At 42.0% G+C, this 20,478-nt stretch overlaps 1 protein-coding gene across 3 annotated transcripts; it reads left to right on the top strand.

Annotated features, from left to right (window-relative positions):
- The first annotated feature begins 1,756 nt into the window (after positions 1–1,756).
- On the top strand, positions 1,757–20,450 carry LOC127971583 (ankyrin repeat domain-containing protein 50-like). Of its 3 annotated transcripts, XR_008156875.1 has the most exons (6): positions 1,757–1,922; positions 3,936–4,656; positions 7,294–7,511; positions 15,288–18,811; positions 18,971–19,113; positions 19,786–20,450. XR_008156875.1 is itself a non-coding variant. In XM_052574695.1 (5 exons), the coding sequence occupies exons 2-4, from the start codon at positions 4,211–4,213 to the stop codon at positions 18,806–18,808; spliced, it is 4,185 nt and encodes a 1,394-aa protein (XP_052430655.1). In that variant the 5' UTR covers positions 1,757–1,922; positions 3,936–4,210; the 3' UTR covers positions 18,809–18,811; positions 18,954–20,450. The 3 variants fall into 3 exon arrangements, 2 of the variants coding, with proteins under 2 accessions (XP_052430655.1, XP_052430654.1); XM_052574695.1 differs by having other exon boundaries at positions 18,954–20,450; XM_052574694.1 differs by having other exon boundaries at positions 18,971–20,450.
- Positions 20,451–20,478: the final 28 nt, after the last annotated feature.

Here is a 20,478-nt window from a genome sequence, read left to right on the forward strand (position 1 = left end):
CTTCATGTACCCGCATTCAAAACAAACATACACTTAGAAATGTCCCTTATGAAATACTAGATATATGATCACACAAATGTTAAAATAGTCAGAAAAATTTTCTGGAGGCTTGTGAAGATCATTCCTCCGCTGAGGAACAGTGAAAGTAAAGCTCCTGGAAACAAACGCTCCTCAAAAGATCCTGAGGATCAGATCTGAGACTCTAAAACATGATTGATGGAGAATCAAGTAAAGCTGAGCTGCTTCAGTCCAGGAAGAGTTTATCTGGAGATATTACTGACGATATCAAAGTTATTTAAAACTGTTTAATCATCCTCAAGCATACAGTTGTTATTTGCTCAGTTTGCAGTGCTGGTGACAGATCGGAGATGAGAGGTCAGAACAATGTTAACCTTTGACCTTTACACTTCAGAGTTCAGAGTGATGACACAAACACCGAGCAGAGACACAGAGAGAATCAGTGTGTGCTTCAGACAAGTCTTTGACCTCTATTGACTGTGATTATTCATCTCTTCAGCTTCTGCTTTATCTGATTGGTAATTGTCCTTTATTAACTATCACCTTTCTCTCATTCACATCTCGCTCATGCTTTTTTGTTTGTCACGAGCATCTGATGTTCTTGTTTTGTCACTGTGATTTAAAACACAAGCTTTAATGAGAAACACAAACCATCCGAGGATCCCAACAACAAATACACTTTATTAGCAAAGATAATCATTTTTATGTTATAAGAATAATTTGCTAGCATTCTCGTTATTTCAGAATGTTCTGTGAGCAAGAGTTAAAGCAACATTCCATTTTAGAATGTTGGAAACGTTATGGCAACGTTCATAAAAACACATCAAATTATAACTTCCAAGTAGAACATTTTAGAAAAAAAAATGTCCTGTGAATGTTACTACAATATTATTTGTTAGTAATGTTGTTTTAAGACTGTTTTCTCTCAACATTATGAAAATGTATGTAAATTTCCATAGTTATAAGAATGTTTCATAAACACAAAGAACGTTTTGTCCTAACATTTATATAACGTAAAAAAATGTTCCTTGTCAGGTGGGTTATTCCTGAAAACGCATGAAAACGCAAGCAAACACATTCATGTGAACCAACACCTGACAAGAGTTTGTGTTTGGCGCATGGAAAGTGTCGACTAATAATGACTTTCTCTGCAGTTGATGATGGTAGAGCAGAAAAGGCTGACAGCTGTGTGAAGGACAGATTGGCCGAGGGCACTTTACTTATTCACAAAGCCCTGAGTGCTGGGGCCGTTCTGACCCCCAGGGGCCCCAGATTTAGCAGGTATTCTGCCACCAACACAAAGAGAGAAAATTGCAGCAATTATCTCAGTTCTCTTGATTGGTTTGGCTGGCTTCAGGTTTCATATAATGCATGAAACATCACCAATGACAGGAGTCATGTAGTTCAGTGTTGACACATTGCAAATAACGAGAGGTATGTAATCAGATTACCTTTGTCAAGTAACTAATAAAGCAATCAATTACTTTATTCCAGATAACGGCAGTTAATTTGTTTCCACAGCGCTTGTGTTGCCATGTTAAGAGAAATCAGAAAGTGCAGGGGTGTTGTGTGTTGAACATGATGTTACTCTGTAGTAGCAACTTTACGTTTGTATTGTTTTGTATTGATTAACGTTAACAAACTACAATGTTGTGTGGGTACGTATGACAGAACTACATCTCCCATCATCCCCTGCGCATGCGTCTTTGCGTCATGCTCGATGGGCGGAGCCTCGGCTTCAGCGAGCATCGCATCGGTCTGCGGGAGGAGCTCCACAGAACACACACAACCGGAGTGGAAAATGTGAACGGAAGATTCGGGATTGGGAATAACGACAGAAAACCGTCACAAGAGTATCTCTCTGTGGACGCGATATGATATCTGAGAGAACAGACGCGATGGAGGTGAGATATTTGTCAGATATTTGCAGCGTTCCGCTGAAGTTCCTCAGTGTGTCGCCGCGTCTGACGCGAGCGACGCGATAAACTAGAACGATCCCAATATGATCAACGCAACGCTTGCGGCACCGACAGCAGGAGCGTTCTGGTGTTGACGCGTCGCTTCGCTCGCTCTCAGAGTCAACGGGATGTTTCAGTCAGAATAGCCGTTAAATAACCGTCACGATTCAAATAACGTTAACGTTAAATGTTTTTAAATTTGAAGAAGAATTTATAATGAAAGGGAACCGGGAACCCGTGTAGTGTGTGTGTGTGTGTGTGTGTGTGTGTGCGTGTGCGTGTGCGTGTGTGCGTGTGCGTGTGCGTGTGTGCGTGTGTGTGTGTGTGTGTGTCCAGAGTCTTTGTCACCCCTTACTGTAGGTTCGTTGTTTGTTTGAACGGGTTCGGTTTGATGTCGTTTAAAGGTCCGTGTGGAGAGCGCTCTGATTTATCCCGGCTCACAGTGAAACAAAGTTTCCGTTAAAAACTATAGTAACTCACAGTGATTCTTACCACTGTAAAACTCTGGTAACTTATTAGCATTAGCAACTACTGTCATCAGAAATACTTAAAACTTCCTGTCAAACTCTGTTTTATAGAGCTCGCATATTAATTTACCGTGATTTTTCATTAGTAACGTTAGCTGTTGTGTTCAGGCTTTGTTGGCTTTATTATCTGTCGACAGCCATGAATTGACGTTTTTCCATTAGGAAACTGGCTGTGTGTCAAAACCTAGTCAGCATTTTTGGGCTATAGTTTTTGGTGCATCACTTGTCAATCAATAACGTTTTGAGGCATCAAAAGATCAACTGTCGATCATCAAATGTCAATTACCAATATTTTTGGCGCGTCATTTCTGAATCGACAGCATTATAAGATCTGTTGTTAACCAGCAGTATTTGTGCAGTCTACAAGCAGTTGTCTCTGACCAGTATTTTTGGGGAAATATTTCTGAGTCAACAACATTTTGGGGCATCCAAGATCCATAGTCAATCACCAATATTATTGGTGATTTTATCGTGTAATTGCCAATGACCATTCGTTTTTTAGGAAACCAAACATTTTGGGAGCGTCAAAGTATCAATCATTGTCAGTCCACAACATTTTAGCAAATCAAATGTAGCTTTTACTCCAAGTCTTTCCTAAGATCCCCAAGAATGCTGCTGACTCACAAGCTGCTTGGATCCTGCACTTATTGAAGTGTTTGTGTTTCTCCTCGCACTTGGCTCAGTATTTGCATATGTTTCAGTGGTTTGTTGCTCTTTTGAATGTTGGCCAAAGTGCTTGCTGCATGCATATTTCATGCCAAACTAAAAACCTATAATGCTTTAGAACTACAATTTAGGTGGTCGGCACCCACTGAGTGTTTTTGCTCAAATTCAGCAAGACCATGTGTTTACAATCTATTTTGCTAATTTATATTGCTGATATTTTTATATGATATATTTAATGATAGTAATGATAATTTAGGAATGGTTGATGATGCAAGTTATTGTGAAGGATTTTGAAGAACATGCATTTGGCCGATGCTTTATGCAAAGTGCCGTACATTGCATTCGGTGCATGCATTTGATCACTTCGAACCCATTCCTTCACAGTTGACCATTAGTGCCATGTTTGAGCAACAAGAGTCCTTGCTGATTGTTTATAAAATGCTATCTATCGAATTTATGATCAAATAAAAGTGCTACACGTAACAGGTTTTGGGGCATTAGAGCATAATTTCAAATCAATTTTTTAAGACATTAATAATCTTTCAGAGGTGGATCAAGTTATTAAATGTTGATGAATGATTATGAAGACAAATGTGTTGCATTTATGTAATTGGCCAGTGCTTTGTCTTGCATTTGATGTATGCTTTTGACCAGTTCATGCATTGAACCCATGACCATTGCATTGCTTCTGCCATGTTTGAGATGATTGTTCTCTATAACATGTGTTACAAGTAAATGTTAAAGATGACTGTGTTGTTTGTTTCAGGGTGTTTCATCGGTCCGTTAAAGCTGCATTATGACACTGTGGTCTCAGAGATATGTATGGATTTGATGGAGACCTCGCTGTGTAGGGTCTGAGGATTTAACCCCATCACCTTCAGGGTCCAGTTCTGCTGTCCACTGGTCCTCTGTGTTGATCGAAGGGAGGAAGGGTCACTCAGACTCGTCGTGATGATGAACGGGTGTCTACACAGACGCCCTCTCAGGGTTTGAGCATGCCCGGTAACATCTGAACGCCTCTCGACCCGCAGGACACCGATCATGGCCCAAACCAGCCTGCTGCAGGGCAAACGCTTCTACTGCCGCGAGTGGGTCTTCCACAAGATCCAGCACTGCCTTCAGGAGAAGACCAGCAACCTCAGCGCCCCGGGGACCTCAGAGACGGGGGCGGGGAAGGGCGGCTCCTGGGGGGTCCTGCTGGTCGGCGGTCCCGGGAGCGGGAAGACTGCTCTGTGTACGGAGTTACTGTGGCCCAGTTCGGTTCACGGCGTCCAGCGAGGTCTGCATCAGCACTGTCTGGGCTTCCACTTCTGCCGGGCCGAGGACTCGGACACACTGTGTGTGAGCGGCTTCATCCGTGGACTGGTGTCTCAGATTCTGCGGTCGGGACTCGTGCCGGAGTACGAGGAGAGAGTGAGAGAGCCGGCGGTCCAGAGCGCACTACAGCCGGGAGAGATCGAGAGAAACCCTGCTGAGACGTTCAAGAGGTGAGCAGCATTCGTTCGGCTTCTTTCATTCACAGGTTACAGCTCTGCGCTTTACTGCTTAATTAATGAACTACTAAAAATTTAAGCTATTGACTTTATAATCAACTCGATCTATGTATTTTTTCCTAAATATAAAGTATTTTTTTCTTAAAGTATTTACTTGAGAGATAAAAAGAGAAATCAAAAATATCTTCTGGAAATCTCTCAACTCTGTGACAACAAGATCAAATAAGAACTTTGAGCCTGGCTTGATCCAAAGTTCAGATTTTTGTTTGTATGCAAATGTTTGCATATTTATTATTTACATAAATAAACATACCATTTCAAAAAACTGCGATTAATCATCTGGTGGAAGTATGGTGTTATTTATTAGTTAAAATATGTATGCTGTTTTGAATAAATAGTAATATATTTGTCATAATTTGTTAAAGTTAAACCAAATGTTTAATTGTGTCAGTGGTAGTGAAGACGTGACTTTCTCTGTGTATTGTTTCAAATGAAAAGGTGAAATACTAGAGAGCTCAGCAGCTATGGAGATCAGAGAGAGAGAGAGAGAGAGAGAGAGAGAGAGAGCAGAGTCTGAAACACCTCGAGCATCACACGTGCTCATTCCCTGTGAAACTGTGTGTGTGTGTGTGTGTGTGTGTTGACGTGACCTCGACTGAAGGTCTCCCCTGCAGCTCATGAGCTCTGCAGTTGTGCTGGATCAGAGAGAAGATCTGTAGATGATTGTAAGAGCTGTGTGTTTGTGATAAAAGATCTCAACATCTGGTTTATTCAGTATCAGTTCTCTCTACTGTTCAGCAGTTAAGCGCCAGTATGTTTCTCAAGAAGTCTCTTCTGCTTTCCAAGGATGCAGTAATTTGATCAATAAAACTGAAATATTTTTACAATTGAAAGCAGCTGTTTTCTGTGTGAATCTGTGTTAACGTGTAATGTATTTCTGTGATGCTCCGCTGTATTTTCAGCATCATTCCTCCAGTCTTCAGTGTCACATGATCTTCAGAAATCAGAATAATATGATGATTTACTGCTCAAGAAACATGAAGATTATTATCAGTGTTGAACACAGTTGTGCTGCTCAATATTATAGATGTGTTGTTGAGAGATCTGTAAAGAATATAAAAGTGAAGGACAGTGGGTCTTTGTCATAATGATGTTGAAAGTGGACCGAATATCTTCAGGTTTGCACTGGGTTTGTCATTACTGATTAAAGTGATTAAAACGGTTAGGTTGTGTGTTCGTGTGCTTGGGCGGTGCAGCTGGTGTTGATTCCCAGGGTTTTGTTTGTAGGCTGCTTTCAGACCTCAGATGAGGATGTGGTGGTGTTGTGGAAGGAAATGCACTGTGTGATGGTAAACTGAAGCCCAGTGATGAGGTCTGTGCTTGTACCGCAGGCAGGTTAAGTGCTTTCACCACTGATCACTCATTACAGGACAACAACTGATTTCAGATATATGGAAACCTGTGTTATGTGAGGGATCTTGAGCATTGTTCCTGGACAGACGGGGTTTATTGGGAGCTGGTCGTGTGGTGAACTAATGAAGGATGAACAGGGAGGAGCTCAGACCGTCTCTGTCGTTCTCTGAGATGATTCAGCAGACTCTGTGTGTGTGTGTGTGTGTGTGTGTGTGTGTGTCTCTCTCTCTCTCTCTCTCTCTGAGCTGGGAATCTGTGAACGCCTCTCAGGCTGCATTTCCACAGAACAATGATGTAATTGATTATGAGACATGAACACTGTTTGAATATCAGGGTAATTTAATCAGTGTTTCTTTGGTACGTGATGCGGCACAGATCTCTAGAGTTTCCTGGCTCTACTAAATTGACTTATTCACAGTGCAGATTGTTACAGCTTTACATAAGGTCGTGATGTTAATGTTTTATAATATCTTATTATCTTCATGCTTTAGTAGTTGTATTTAGAAGATTAGAGCTGGACAGGAATGTAGTTACATTCATTGACGTGTGTCACTGCTGCAGTTAAATGAATCATGTCTGTGTTGTTCTGATTGACTGCTACCTGACTATCTGCTGTGTTTCTCTGCCCCAGTGCATGCTGGGAGATTCCAGGCCAAGCGCCCACACACGTGCACAAACACACTGTGTGTGTGTGTGAGCGTCGCTCTGTTGATGTGTGTGTGACGTGGGCTGAAAGAGACAGACTGATCTGTGTGTTGTACAGTATTACAGTAACAGAGCAGCTTCATCTCTGCTGGTCGTGTAGAGACAGATGAGATCAGACACGTGCACATTAGTCATGATTTACTGTACAAATATCAGATTTACAAACAACAAAACCTCATCAGCAGCAGTGATGGGGTCCGTTTAACTGAGCTAAGGAATTGTTCAATTTGATCACATTTCAATAAGGAAGTCTGCTCATCATTTGTTTGCCACCATTTTTTTTTATTAGTGTAACAATTTATTGAAATAATGTTGTAATTGTCTTTTAATATTTACATTCTGTTAAATTTGCCATGAGAGTATCGCTATTGCTGCTGATATGGCAGTCAATCAATCAATAAAACGGCATTGAGAAAAAAAATAGCTGAATCTGATCAAGGTTAATGTTTTTGCCAGTGTTTTTGTTTTCAAACATGCTGTATCCGTGTGTGTGTGTGTGTGTGTGTGTCTCAGGTGTGTGCTGCTGCCGCTGCTGGGCTGTAAGGCTCCGTCTCAGGCTCTGTTTGTGTTGGTGGACTCGGTGGACGAGGGATGTTTGACCGGAGACAGAGATCAGAGGTCAGCAAACATCAGCGAGCTTCTGGCCGCTCATCACGAGCTCTTCCCACCGTGGCTTCTCCTCGTCCTCTCGGCTCGCCGGCAGAACAAACACATCACCAAACTCTTCACAGGTGACCCACCGCCTCTACCTCAACCTGATCATTTCCTGCTTTACATCACCATCAGATCAAATTTTAGTCCATTTTAGGACTAGTGTTGATTTGAAATCATAGTGTCTCGGAGTGCTAGAGAGTAAAGGCGTTGTTGTGTGTGTCGGAGTTTCTCAGGCCTCCAGCAGGAAATCAGCAGCAGATGTGTGAATATTTCTAATGAGCGGAGAGACAGTGAGCGTGTGTTATGTGAGGACAGATCAGCGCTGCTGTTTGATTTGGCCGTACAGATTCAGTCTGAAAGAAAACACATCATTGACAGAGTATGTTAAATCTTTTGTGTCATTCTCCTGCTCTGACGTTTCTACAAACTCTACTTTTTTATTCATTTCAGTACCACTCTATTCTTTCTTTCTTTCTGTGGGAAATTAATCTCAAACGTTGCATATGTTTTTAATTTTTTTATATATTTTAACTTGGATTTCAACTGTTGAATTTGGCATAGCAGTACAAAAACAAACACTTTCTCAAATTGTCTTTCACCAAAACCGTCTTGATTTAGTTTACGTTGGCACTTATTTTGAGCATCTTTTGGCTTGTTGTTTTGGGCTTTGCTCATAAAGTGTTCCAGAATATGAAGCTATTAACATGGGAAGGCTCGGGTTGTGTTATTTTGGTTTTATTTGCAATAGAAAGCATTTGGATATTTGTTCTGGTTTGCTAGTTTTTTTCCTAAAACTATCTGCCAGCAGGAATGAGTCAACATGAATCATTTTTCCCTGTGATTTTCCTGCACCACTGAAATATGTGATTTAAAGCATTGGTGGACTCAAATATGAAAATTGTGTTGAGAATGTGCTCACCCTCAGTTCATCTGAGATCAGGATGAGTGTGTTTCTTCATCAGGTTTGGAGAAGTGTAGCATAGAAATGTGAGAGAGACAGCAGAGGCACTTTTTCTCTGGAGGAAGTGTTATTATGGATTATAGACTGAGTTAAAAACGTCTTAATGCTGGATGTGTTTCATCTTTTGTCGTCTTGTTTAATCGTGTGTGTGTGTGTGTGTGTGTGTGTGTGTGTGGTGGCTCACAGTAAACATCCGTGACTATAACACTGCTACTCCACTGTCTGCTAATGAAAGACTGCTGGTGGTAAATGATAATATTAGTTAATAACATCACAGAAATAAATTAGACATGTTTCCAGTTATGTAGTGACAGGCGAGTGTTTCTGAAAGCGTTGTGTAAGAGTGCGTCTCTGCTCTTCATCCCAGTGTTCAGAGTCTGATTGAGACGCTGTGTTGTGTGAGTCGGGTCAGATGTCTATTCATTAACACGTCTGACCGTTAGCGCTGTTTGGGTGTGAGGGGCCGATCCCTGTGACCTCTGTGCTGTTCCCATGACGACGGGGGCTCAGGGGTCAAAGGCTAATCTGTGGGAAACAGTGCAGAACTGTCATGTGTCGCTCTGCTGCCGGTGTAAATGAGTTTGAAGAGTGGTTGACACAATAACAGCATCTCATTTAAGCTGAAAACCAATGAAATGAGTTGTTCTTAATACAAATGTAAATCCCTGATCAGAAGCTAATATACTCACAGTGTGTTAATGACTGCTAACATTGTTCAGCGTTTCACACACATCACAGTGATGAAGCACAAACAGTGATGTTCAGCAGATCTGTTATTTAAAGTCTGTTTTACAGCTGAAAATAAACAACTTTTAGCATTTTTTAAGTTTTTTTTTCTTTATTAAATCTGAAAAATGTATTTTACACAATTTCTGTGTTAATCAAATAAACACGTTTATGATTGATATTGTAATACAGTGGAAAATATGGATCTTTGTCTCAACTGTTACATTTGTAATTTGTTTTTATTCTCTTGAAAAAGCTTGGAACATGTTTATGCAATTGAGTATAATTTCAAATTGTTTTTGAAATAAGAACATTATTAACAAGAACATTTATTAAAAACAGAAAATACAGTAAAACTACACACAAATACAGTAAAAACAGTGAAATATTATTCTAATGTAAAGCTGCTGTTTTCTGTGTGAATCTTTGTTAAAGTGTAATGTATTTCTGTGTTGCTCCGCTGTATTTTCAGCATCATTCCTCCAGTGTCACATGATCTTCAGAAATCATGATAATATGATGATTTACTGCTCAGTTTGTATAAGCTGTTATTGGTACTGTGTGTGTGTGTGTGTGTGTGTGTGTGTCTAGAAACACTAAAAAGGGCACTTCAGAACAAAAAGGTTGCTGACTGTAAAATGCTTTGAATATTAATGGTTCATTTTCCCCTTTCAGTTCTGGGAATCACCACAGATCAGAAAGAAAAACACACGCGCACACACACACACACACACACACACACACAGGCCCCTTGTCCACAGGTGAACTCTATATCTGCTCCCTGAGAGTCTCCACAATCTTCAAGTTTCCTTCTCCTGGAGTCTCTCTCTGTCTCTTTCTGTGTTATGTTGTTGTTGGTGACAGGCCAGACTCCCCAGCGTGATGTCGAGGAGTTTGTGTGTGCGCGATCATATCCCATCATGCTCTAGACTGCTGATTCTGCCTAGAAATGCAGTCCCTTTAAAAACGGCATCAAAACCGCACCCTCCGTCTTCTGTCCGTCTCTCCAGAGAGAAACGCCGCACACATTAACCTTGAGCTGAAGAAGAGAGATGTCTGGTGTCTCATCCTGATCCTTGAGCCGTCAGCCGACTGATGATGTTCATAAAGTAATAATGTTTCACTAGTTTTAAACTCAGACCAGTGAAATCAGACGCATTTTTCATCTGTAATTTGATCAATACTCCATATAACGTTATTTGTACTTAACTGTAGCTGTATGCAGTGAGACGTAAAGTTAGAGTAAAATAACCAGTGCACTATTAAACTAGAGTATCATTGCATCTGTCTCAACAATAGAGCAACAGTCTCTCGTCTGAGTCTGCCGCAGAGAACATGTCTGAACGTGATCTGATGTGTGTATATAATGATTTCAGTTCTCTATCTCTGACTCAACACTCGTGTGTAATCTGAACACTGGATTCGGATCAGAACACACACACTTGAGCTCTGGGCGGCTCGCGTTTGGGAAGTTTGCTGATTCAAGTGTATTTTAGGAAACTTTGCTCGACTGGCGTAATTACAAACGCGGAGCAGCGGACGCTTGCATGTTTTCGGGCGGCTGAGGGCGAGCGATGTTTCATTCATGCAGAGCCCTCACCGCATGTACAGAGCGAGAGTTAAAATAGCAAGTAATCAAGCCACACATGTGCCTGGGGTTTAGGGTTTCTGTGCCGCTTCAGCATCGGACGGGAACGTCTCTATTTCAGACGGACTGGAAAGACCACATCAACAGAAACACCCTCTTAACTCAGACACAGGCCTGCAACCGGTAACTAATCTAACGATGATCTTCTGTAATGTTCATGTCAGCTCTGCTCAGATTTAATGCAGTTTGTTAGAAACTGGATGATTCTCTTAAAATGCTTAGGATTTGGGATCTTGGCAAATCTGAGCACGGTTTGAGACATTATTGAGACTACAGAGAGACTTTTATTTCAGGAGAAGCGGGAGACTTGAGCGAAAGTTTCCTCATCGCAGACAGTGGAGGAGATCTGGTTTGTGAAATCTCTTTCCTGTGGGAACACAAGCGGAGTGAATCCGTGCATGTGAAGTTCACACAGCCACTCCTTCTGTAAGCACACCTGTCCGTCGCTCTATCGCATGATTGATGAATTCATTTATGGTGGAAGATCCAGTTTCCTCCCAAACAGACAAGACGAGACAAAATGTGATCTGTTAAAGTAGATCTGTGTGAATACAGCCTGTTAAACCTGCTGCTGTCATCAACAATAACAAACATCCCTGACTGCCCTTGGAAAAACATTACATGCTTTATTCATATCGATACACGCCACCGCTGAAATAATCTTCCGTATTCAACTGGGGAAGTTAAACTACTACCAAATAATGTTACTACTACATTACATAGGTCATACTAATATATTATTTGATCTCATTATCAGACATCATTTGTGTTGATTAAATATTTAGTGAAATAAAGGAGCAGGGTATTTTCTCTAATAAGAGTTTGGTGAAAAATGTTAAATAATTTGGAATAGAAAGATGCGAGAGAAAAAACGTCTTCAAATATTATCACAGTGCAATTATGTGAGGAAAAAACCTTTTTTAATAAATGTATAAATTGAATTTATACCCAAATCTATACTTGAACTTTTTGTTTATTGCTTGCAATGTTTGTTCCTCTTAATTACCTTATATTTCCATGTATGTTTTAAAGCTATATTATAATTCCTAACATAAAATTGTTTTAATTCATTTTTAATAAATGACAATTATAATTGAGTATCATTTGATTTATAACATTCATCATTCAGTGAATATGATGTTCAGAGTTACTCATTCAATAATAATAAAACAAATGTTTTTGATTGTTTTAAAATTTGATCATGGCTCCCAGAATCTAATCAGATCCAACCCCATGTAGCATATTTAAAAAATGTAAAGCATATTAATCATATGATGTGATATAGTATTATTAAGAATGGGGAGAATGGCTCCAGGTTTTTTTAGAAGACTAAAAAGATGACTGCTTGAAATGCCTCCAGTATTTACTAGACAGTATTTTGTCATCTGTAATCTAAACCCGGTGAACTCTTTAACCAGTGGCGGCTTTCCAAACCCAACATCCCTTCAACCCACTTAAACAGATGAGTTAGTTACGTGCTGGACCTGCCGGCCAAATAACATATTTGGGTCATCTGTTCCTTTGCCCCACTTTTAGTCCCCCAACAAGGCCCCTTCCTCTTTCAGCCGTTCTATTTCCTTCATCTGGAGTCACACACAGGCTGAAGGCTTGGAGACTGTTGTGTGTTGTAAAGGCAGGGTGAAGGTCTGGGTCAGTTAGTTCACTAATGACAAAAACAAGCTTTAGATTCACCAGGGCTCAAAGAGAGAACATGGGCTGTAAACTGCACTACATGCTAGTGGCCATTCTGACTTCATTTAAAGCTTTTTATGGTGAACTGGAGTGTAATGTTATGCAATAGAGCGCAACAGTCAGGTTCTGGAACTAAAAAATGTCATTCGGTTTCTTCAGAGAGATTGATTTTTTAACACTTACAGATAAATCTTCAAAGACAGACGTGTTAATAGAGGATGATAATCTAATGTGCTTTTGTTGAACCTTTCTGTTCACATTAATTCAACGTATTTTTTAAGGAACCGTGTTTAATAGCAGAATAGGGACTGTAGTACTTCCTTCACTAAAGTCTTGTTCTTATTGATCACACGTTTATCTTATTGTTCGATTTGCATTTACTTCAAATAATAGTTTGTAATGTTATGATTGTTATCTTAGCTGGTTGGCTTGGTTCATGGCTTATTTAAGACTTTTTAAAAATCCGTATGGGAAAATTACTTCCAGAACCAACATAGCTGAAATGTGGGTGGGCTCTAATGAACTCAATGGGCCCTATCTTGCACCCAGCGCAATTGACTTTGTACACCGACGCATGTGTCATTCCTATTTTGCACCCGCGCAAAGCGCGCTTTTCCCTCCACAGAAGCACGTCGCTAAACTAGTGAATGAACTTGCGCTCCCTGGGCGGTTCAGCGCAAAAAAGGAGGCGTGTTCCGGCGCAAACGATCCCTGGTGCTATTTTGTTGTTCCATTAAACAATTGCGCCACTGACCAGAAAAAACCTAGTCTAAAGTCAGTGGCGCGTTGCGCGTTGTTCATTATGCTATTTTAAGGGCGCATGCTTGACCATAATGTATAGCGTGCACAACGCGCATACACTTTGCTCATGTAATCTACACAGATGCAACAGTTATTTTTGCAAATCATAAATTGTTACACTAAAAAAATATTAACACATGAGATGACGGAAATCATTGTGGTGTGCCACGAAGATGTGAAAAAATAGGCATAAAACTAGCTCACAAATTATTCAGGCTAATTATTCTCCCATCCCCATACAACACAACTTCTCTGTCTTTCACTGCTCTTACAAGAACATAAGTCTCCTCGGCTGTGAACCGCTCCTGGCGTGCGCCTGGTAAATACGCCATAATAATAGCAATCCATAATGGAACTTGCGCACCTGCTTTTAAAGGGAATGTTGGATGACGCTCCGATTGGTTTATTTCACGTTACGCCCAAACCACACCTATGAATAATGAAGCTACTTCAGACCAACCCATTTTAGATTTGCGCCGGGCGCAAGAGCCATTTATCCCGCCGGGAAAATAGCAACAGCGCCGAGACCCGCCCACAAAGTTACTTGCGCTTCGCGCTTTGACACTTGCGTTTCAGATCGTTTAAATAGGGCCCTATAACTGGATATTAAAGGCCGACGGTATGACGGATTAGAGGAAAAAAGATGGCATGAAGGTGGGATGATTGTCCACAGGTGTGCCTCTGTTGTCATTCATGCCCCGGTTTAGATTTCACACTGGTTTTATTTGGGAAACCTCAGCTGTTGATGGCTGCCTCGGGCCTTCAGCACCAAAGACAAAGAAAATAACTCCTGAGCCCTTTCAGAAAGATGGAGGTTATATAATCTCATTCAAAGGGGTTTTGTGAACTTTTTAAACTCAGCCAGGAAAGATGTAATCTGTATTCTGTTTTTGTGTTGCTGGTTTGCCTTTCTGAAGGATTGAAACACTTTTCTGGGGTTTGGCTTGAAAAAGAATATTGTATTTACTTGGGATTGTTGTAAACGCTCCTTTAAGAGAGGAAGAAGGCCTATTTTTATCTTCTTTCCCATAGAAATTGGACTCATATAGACTGTGTGAATTAGCAACCAATTAAATGATTTGGAAAATGAATGTTTTGCTGCTGTCCCACCAGTGGGGCTACAGAGAGATTGAGACATATGTGAACGACCTTAGAGGAGTTCATGTTTTTTCCTTTCCTTTGACCTCGGCGCATCTTGAGTCCATGAGAACTGTAAATAAAATCTGTGCATAAAATGCTTGATATGATATGATAAGCTGTTAAACATGCATGCCGATCCCAAATAACTATGGAATTTACACTTATCTGAAGCAGAATGCCTTGACATCTGTTGGCATGAGTACTTGTTTGTAAAACCCTTGGTTCAGCCTTGTTTAATTTGAAGAAGTATTTTTACAGTTTATGTGAAACTCTCGAGTGTGCTTCATACTTTGTGAAGTTGCAGATGTGACCTAGTTCTGCCACAGGAATCATTACACGTCTTGTTTTATTTTCCAGAGAAAACGAAGCAAATTCCAATCATCCTTTCTGCAGGAAAACTGCCTTTATCTGTCACTGCTGGTCTTGAGTTTTGTATATTGTGCATGAAGATCTCTGTGTGTGTGTGTGTGTGTGTGTGTGTGTGTAAGTGTGTGTGTGTGTGTGTGTTTGCAATGCTGCTGATACAGTTGAGTGCATAAGTTTACCTTCCTCGTGTGGCATCTGTAAGATGTTTAACATTTAAAAATAACACATTTTGTTTTTTATTTAGTTTTGGCTTGATGAAGCTGTTTCACATAACAGACATTCCACAAAGCAAAAGAACAACTGAATGAACATAAATGGTCCTGTCCTGAGTACAGAAGCTGCCACTGTTCTTTAGAAAAAAAACACATTTTGAGCTTTTCACAACTGAGGGAGACACACACACACTTTTTTTTTGGTTTCTTCATAGAAAAACCTCAGTGTGACCAAATGTAACACTAGCAATCTTCTGTACAGACTTCAGGCCAAACTAATCACCTTTTGTCTCTGTCCTTCTTTTAGGATTCAGAAAGATCAGCCTAGACGACCTACGGAAGGCCTACATCGTAAAAGATGTGCAGCAATACATCCTCCACCGCCTAGACCAGGAGGAAGCCCTGCGACAACACCTTACCAAGGAGACAGCAGAGATGCTGAACCAGCTTCACATCAAGAGCAGCGGCTGCTTCCTGTACCTTGAGCGAGTTCTTGACGGAGTGGTTGAGAACTTCATCATGCTGCGCGAGATCCGAGACATCCCGGGGACACTGAATGGACTCTACCTTTGGCTCTGCCAGAGACTGTTTGTCAGAAAGCAGTTCGCCAAAGTCCAGCCCATCCTTAATGTGATTCTGGCTGCCTGCAGGCCGCTGACTGTCAGGGAGCTCTATCATGCAGTCTGGACTAAAAACATGGCTTTGACGATGGAGGACTTTCAGAAGAAGATGGACATTCTTTCCAAGTTGCTTTTTGATGGACTTGGCAGTTCTAAGATCTTATTTCACTACAGCTTTGCTGAATGGCTCCTGGATGTTAAACACTGCACACAAAAATACCTTTGCAATGCAGCAGAAGGACATCGAATGATGGCCATGAGTTACACTTGCAGAGCAAAACAGCTTAAACCTCTGGAGGTGCAGGAGTTTGCCTATCACCTGATCAACTCGAACCTGCAGATCGAGCCCTTTAATCTCGCCCTTTGGATGGTGTGGAATGGCACCCCTGCTAAAGACTCCCTGTCCACTTCAATCCCAAAAGAACAGGAGGTACTCCAACTACTGGTCAAAGCTGGGGCTCACGTCAGCAATGAAGATGACCACGCTTCATGCATTTTGCAACAGGCCTTGGAACGTGAGGACTCAATTCGAACTCTACTAGATAACGGCGCTTCTGTTAATCAAACTGACTCCAACGGGAGAACTCTTTTAGCCAATGCTGCCTACAGTGGAAATCTGGACGTTGTGAACCTTCTTATATGCAGAAGAGCCAACATGGAGTTGGAGGACAGCCATGGACAGACAGCACTTACTCTGGCAGCTAGACAAGGCCACACTAAGGTGGTCAACTGTCTCATCGGGTGTGATGCTAACATCAATCACACAGACCATGACGGCTGGACCGCCCTTAGGTCTGCAGCCTGGGGAGGTCACTCGGAAGTTGTTTCTGCACTCCTGTATGCAGGTGCTAAAGTGGACTGCGCAGATGCTGACAGTAGGACTGCCCTAAGAGCTGCCGCTTGGGGAGGTCATGAAGATATTGTCCTCAACCTCCTTCAGCATGGAGCTGAAGTCAACAAGGCAGATAATGAAGGACGGACAGCATTGATTGCTGCAGCATACATGGGCCACAGAGAAATTGTGGAGCATCTGTTGGATCATGGAGCTGAGGTCAACCATGAAGATGTGGATGGCAGGACGGCGCTCTCCGTCGCTGCTCTATGTGTGCCTGCCAGCAAAGGCCACGGTGCGGTCGTGAGCCTGCTAATCGACCGTGGAGCTGAGGTAGACCACTGCGACAAGGACTGCATGACCCCGCTTCTGGTGGCTGCCTACGAAGGCCATGTGGATGTGGTTGATCTGCTTCTAGAAGGAGGAGCGGATGTTGATCACACTGATAATAATGGGAGAACACCTTTGCTTGCTGCAGCATCTATGGGACATGCTTCAGTGGTCAACACTCTGCTTTTCTGGGGTGCGGCAGTGGACAGTATCGACAGTGAAGGCAGGACCGTGCTGAGCATTGCATCCGCACAGGGGAACGTGGAAGTCGTTCGAACTCTGCTGGACAGAGGACTGGATGAAAACCACAGAGACGACGCAGGCTGGACACCACTGCACATGGCCTCTTTTGAGGGACACAGACAAGTTTGTGATGCTCTCATTGAACAAGGTGCCCGGTGCACAGAGATTGACAATGATGGACGTATCCCTTTGATTCTGTCTGCTCAAGAGGGTCATTACGACTGTGTGCACATCTTGCTGGACAACCACTCATGTATTGACCAGCGAGGGTACGATGGGAGAAATGCTCTTCGAGTTTCAGCACTAGAAGGACACAGAGACATTGTGGAGTTGTTGTTGAGCCACGGGGCGGAAATTGACTTCAAAGATGCAGACGGTCGCCCAACTCTTTACATCCTGGCACTTGAGAATCAGCTAGCCATGGCGGAGTACTTCCTCGAAAACAGAGCCAATGTTGAGGCCAGTGATTTGGAAGGAAGAACTGCCTTGCATGTGTCATGTTGGCAAGGACATGTAGAGATGGTCAGGTTACTAATCAACTTCCATGCGGATGTGAACTCATGTGATAAAGAGAAACGCTCAGCCCTCCAGTCGGCAGCTTGGCAGGGTCACATAAAGATTGTTAAAATCTTGATTGACAATGGCACCATTGTAGACCACACATGCAACCAGGGTGCTACAGCTCTGGGTATCGCCGCTCAAGAAGGGCACATTGATGTGGTTCAGACTCTTCTAGAGCATGGTGCAGATCCGAACCACGCTGATCAGTTTGGACGCACTGCCATGAGAGTGGCAGCCAAGGGTGGTCACACCCCTATAATAAAACTCTTGGAGAAATATGGTGCCACGAGTATCAATGGCTGTAACCCGTCTCCCGTTCACACCATGGAGCAGCAAACACTTGCTTCGGTTGCTGGGAAAGTACAGTCACTCACTATAAAGTCCAGCAGCTCTGGAAGCACAGGAGCTGGCGATGTGCATTCAGCAGGGCGAGGACAATCCAACGGACCTGTTCATGCTTTCAGCTCGCCGTCTGAGTCTCCAGACTCAACAGTGGACCGGCAGAAGTCCTCCCTCTCCAATAACTCTCTGAAAAGTTCAAAGAACTCTTCCTTGAGGACCACCTCATCTACTGCGACTGCCCAAACTGTCCCCATTGACAGCGTCCATGCCCTTTCTTTTATTGAACAGATTCAGCAACATTCACTTCCTCGCAGTCGCAGTCGTCAATCAATCGCTTCTCCCTCCTCCACCACCAAGTCCATCGGCACCCAGCCTGGCTCTCCAACAAGCGAGTATGATTGGAGCCAGCTGAAGCCAGGCCTCAAGTCCACCAAAGCGTCTAAGAATGGTCAAAACTGTTCAAGCAAAGGAACATCTGGTGAGAAGAAGAAGAGCAAAAATGACTCCTATTCACAGAACCAGTTTCTTGAGTACGAACTGACTCAGTTTGATAAAAAGCTTGTGCTCAGTAAGCCAGTGTCCAAAGATCTTCAATGTAAGATGGGAAGATCTAGCACTCTGGATTCTGTCCAATCGCAGGAGCAGTTCTACATTCAGCCCCAGAGCTGTGCAGAGAAGAAGAGGAATGGTATTATGACCAACCCCAACTTCCACCTACAGGGAAACCAGGTTTTTCTTGGGAGAGTTTCAGTCCCCAGAACTGTTACCAACAGGGGCCACCAGGACCTTCTGGACAGTTACCCAATTGGGGAGACGGAAGTAAGCCTGAAACAAGCCCTACAGCTCCAAATTGAAGGATCAGACTCTGGGTTAAACTGCAAAAAAGAGACACCGTTATAACTGGTGAGTATATGACATTTAAAGATTATTTTGTGGCTGAAATCACGTTTTTTAACTTCCATTCACAATATAATCAGTATATATATACTTGGTCTGAAATGTTTAAGAACCACTATCAGTAAATTTTCAAATCTGACCCAAGTAGTTTTGATGCCGTTTCAGATGTCCCAATTCATCCTTCAGAAAGAGACAAAGCGAATGCTTTCATCTGCAAAAGAACTGAAACCATTTTCCACACTTCTCTGTGGAAGGTCTCAAGAAGAAAAGGAACGTGAGAGAAACCGAGGAGGGATTATCGACCAACGGTGATGCAAACTCATACACGTGTCTGTCGATGCTCCAGCCTTCTTGTGGTCACCATGATGCACACAGACGCTTTTATTTAATGCATTAATATTTAATAGGCAGTGGATGCACTTTCTTCCTTTTTTTTTGGCCTTTTAATGCTTTATTTGTTTGCTTCTCAGAGTTTATTTAAAAAAAACAAATGTACATGTTTCTGTTAGTTTTATCTTGACCTGCATAAGTGCAACTGACAGCAATGTGCCGCTGGAGTACGTTGTTTTTTTTTTTTGACAGATATCACAAACTCTCAAAATCTTTAAATCTCTTAAAGTCTCCATTAGTCCTTCGGTGCACTCATAAGATCACAAAACCAGTCTTAAGTTTACTCTTCGCACATATTTATTACAGAGTAAAAGTCGCTTCTGTGTGTGCTGTATTTGCTTAAATCATGGTGCTATGTTTTGGCTTTGCCTATTATATATTTTGTATTATTATTTCGAAACCACAAACGTCTTACTCTGGCATTTTAACTCATTTAATTATGTTTGTAGCATTATTGATGCCCTTAAAGAAGAATAACTCTGGCTTTAACGTACTTCATTATTTAGTCCCTGTGGGACCTGTCTTTTATTTGTTTGTGTTTCCTTTATTTTCATAAATGCATATTTAAACAAATGGCGGTGTATCTTCAGAGTTTGGTGCTAAATGCAGAGTTCTCAGCGACTGAAGGCGTCCTAGTTTGCACAGCGGTGAGAAAGCGGCAGGCGACGTCAGGGACTTCTGATGATAAGGTCAGCGAAAGGTCATTGGGATTTTTACTCATGTCAAGCAGCAAACCGCAGTAATATTTGGATTTCAGGACAGGGTTTGAAATCTATACTCCTCAAGCCAAAGTTAAAACACAAAAAAGCCCACGGTCTTGTGAAGCCGGATCTCGTGTCTCTGAGGGAGGGAGAACGGGGCGGGTGTCGAGTGGATTTTAGACATCTGTTTGCTATGAGACCAGACTCTCAGGAAGACCATATTGGGTTTAACTGCTTCAGAAAGCTTGTTCTCTGTAGAATTACAGAAAGGCACTTTACTAAGCCTTGTACAAGGACAGACAGAGAACGAGTCTTTTTAAGATGAAGATGAACCCTGGACAGTATTCAGAAATCTCAAGCCATCTGTTTTACTGAGGAGTGTTTTCTTTCTTCAAGCATGGAGTTCATTGCAAGAGAAGTTTGATTGTAAATAGCAGACAGTGTACATTGAAAACTTTCCTATTTTGAATTTAATTCCCTGTATTACATTGAGCTGAGTTTTCTGACATTAAAGTGCTTAATAAACATATCTGCTTTTCTGCCAAAGCAATTCATTAAGTGTTTCTTCTTCATTTGTGGTGT

The sequence above is a fragment of the Carassius gibelio genome, chromosome B14 (genome assembly GCF_023724105.1).
Source record: "Carassius gibelio isolate Cgi1373 ecotype wild population from Czech Republic chromosome B14, carGib1.2-hapl.c, whole genome shotgun sequence".
NCBI lineage: Eukaryota > Metazoa > Chordata > Actinopteri > Cypriniformes > Cyprinidae > Carassius > Carassius gibelio.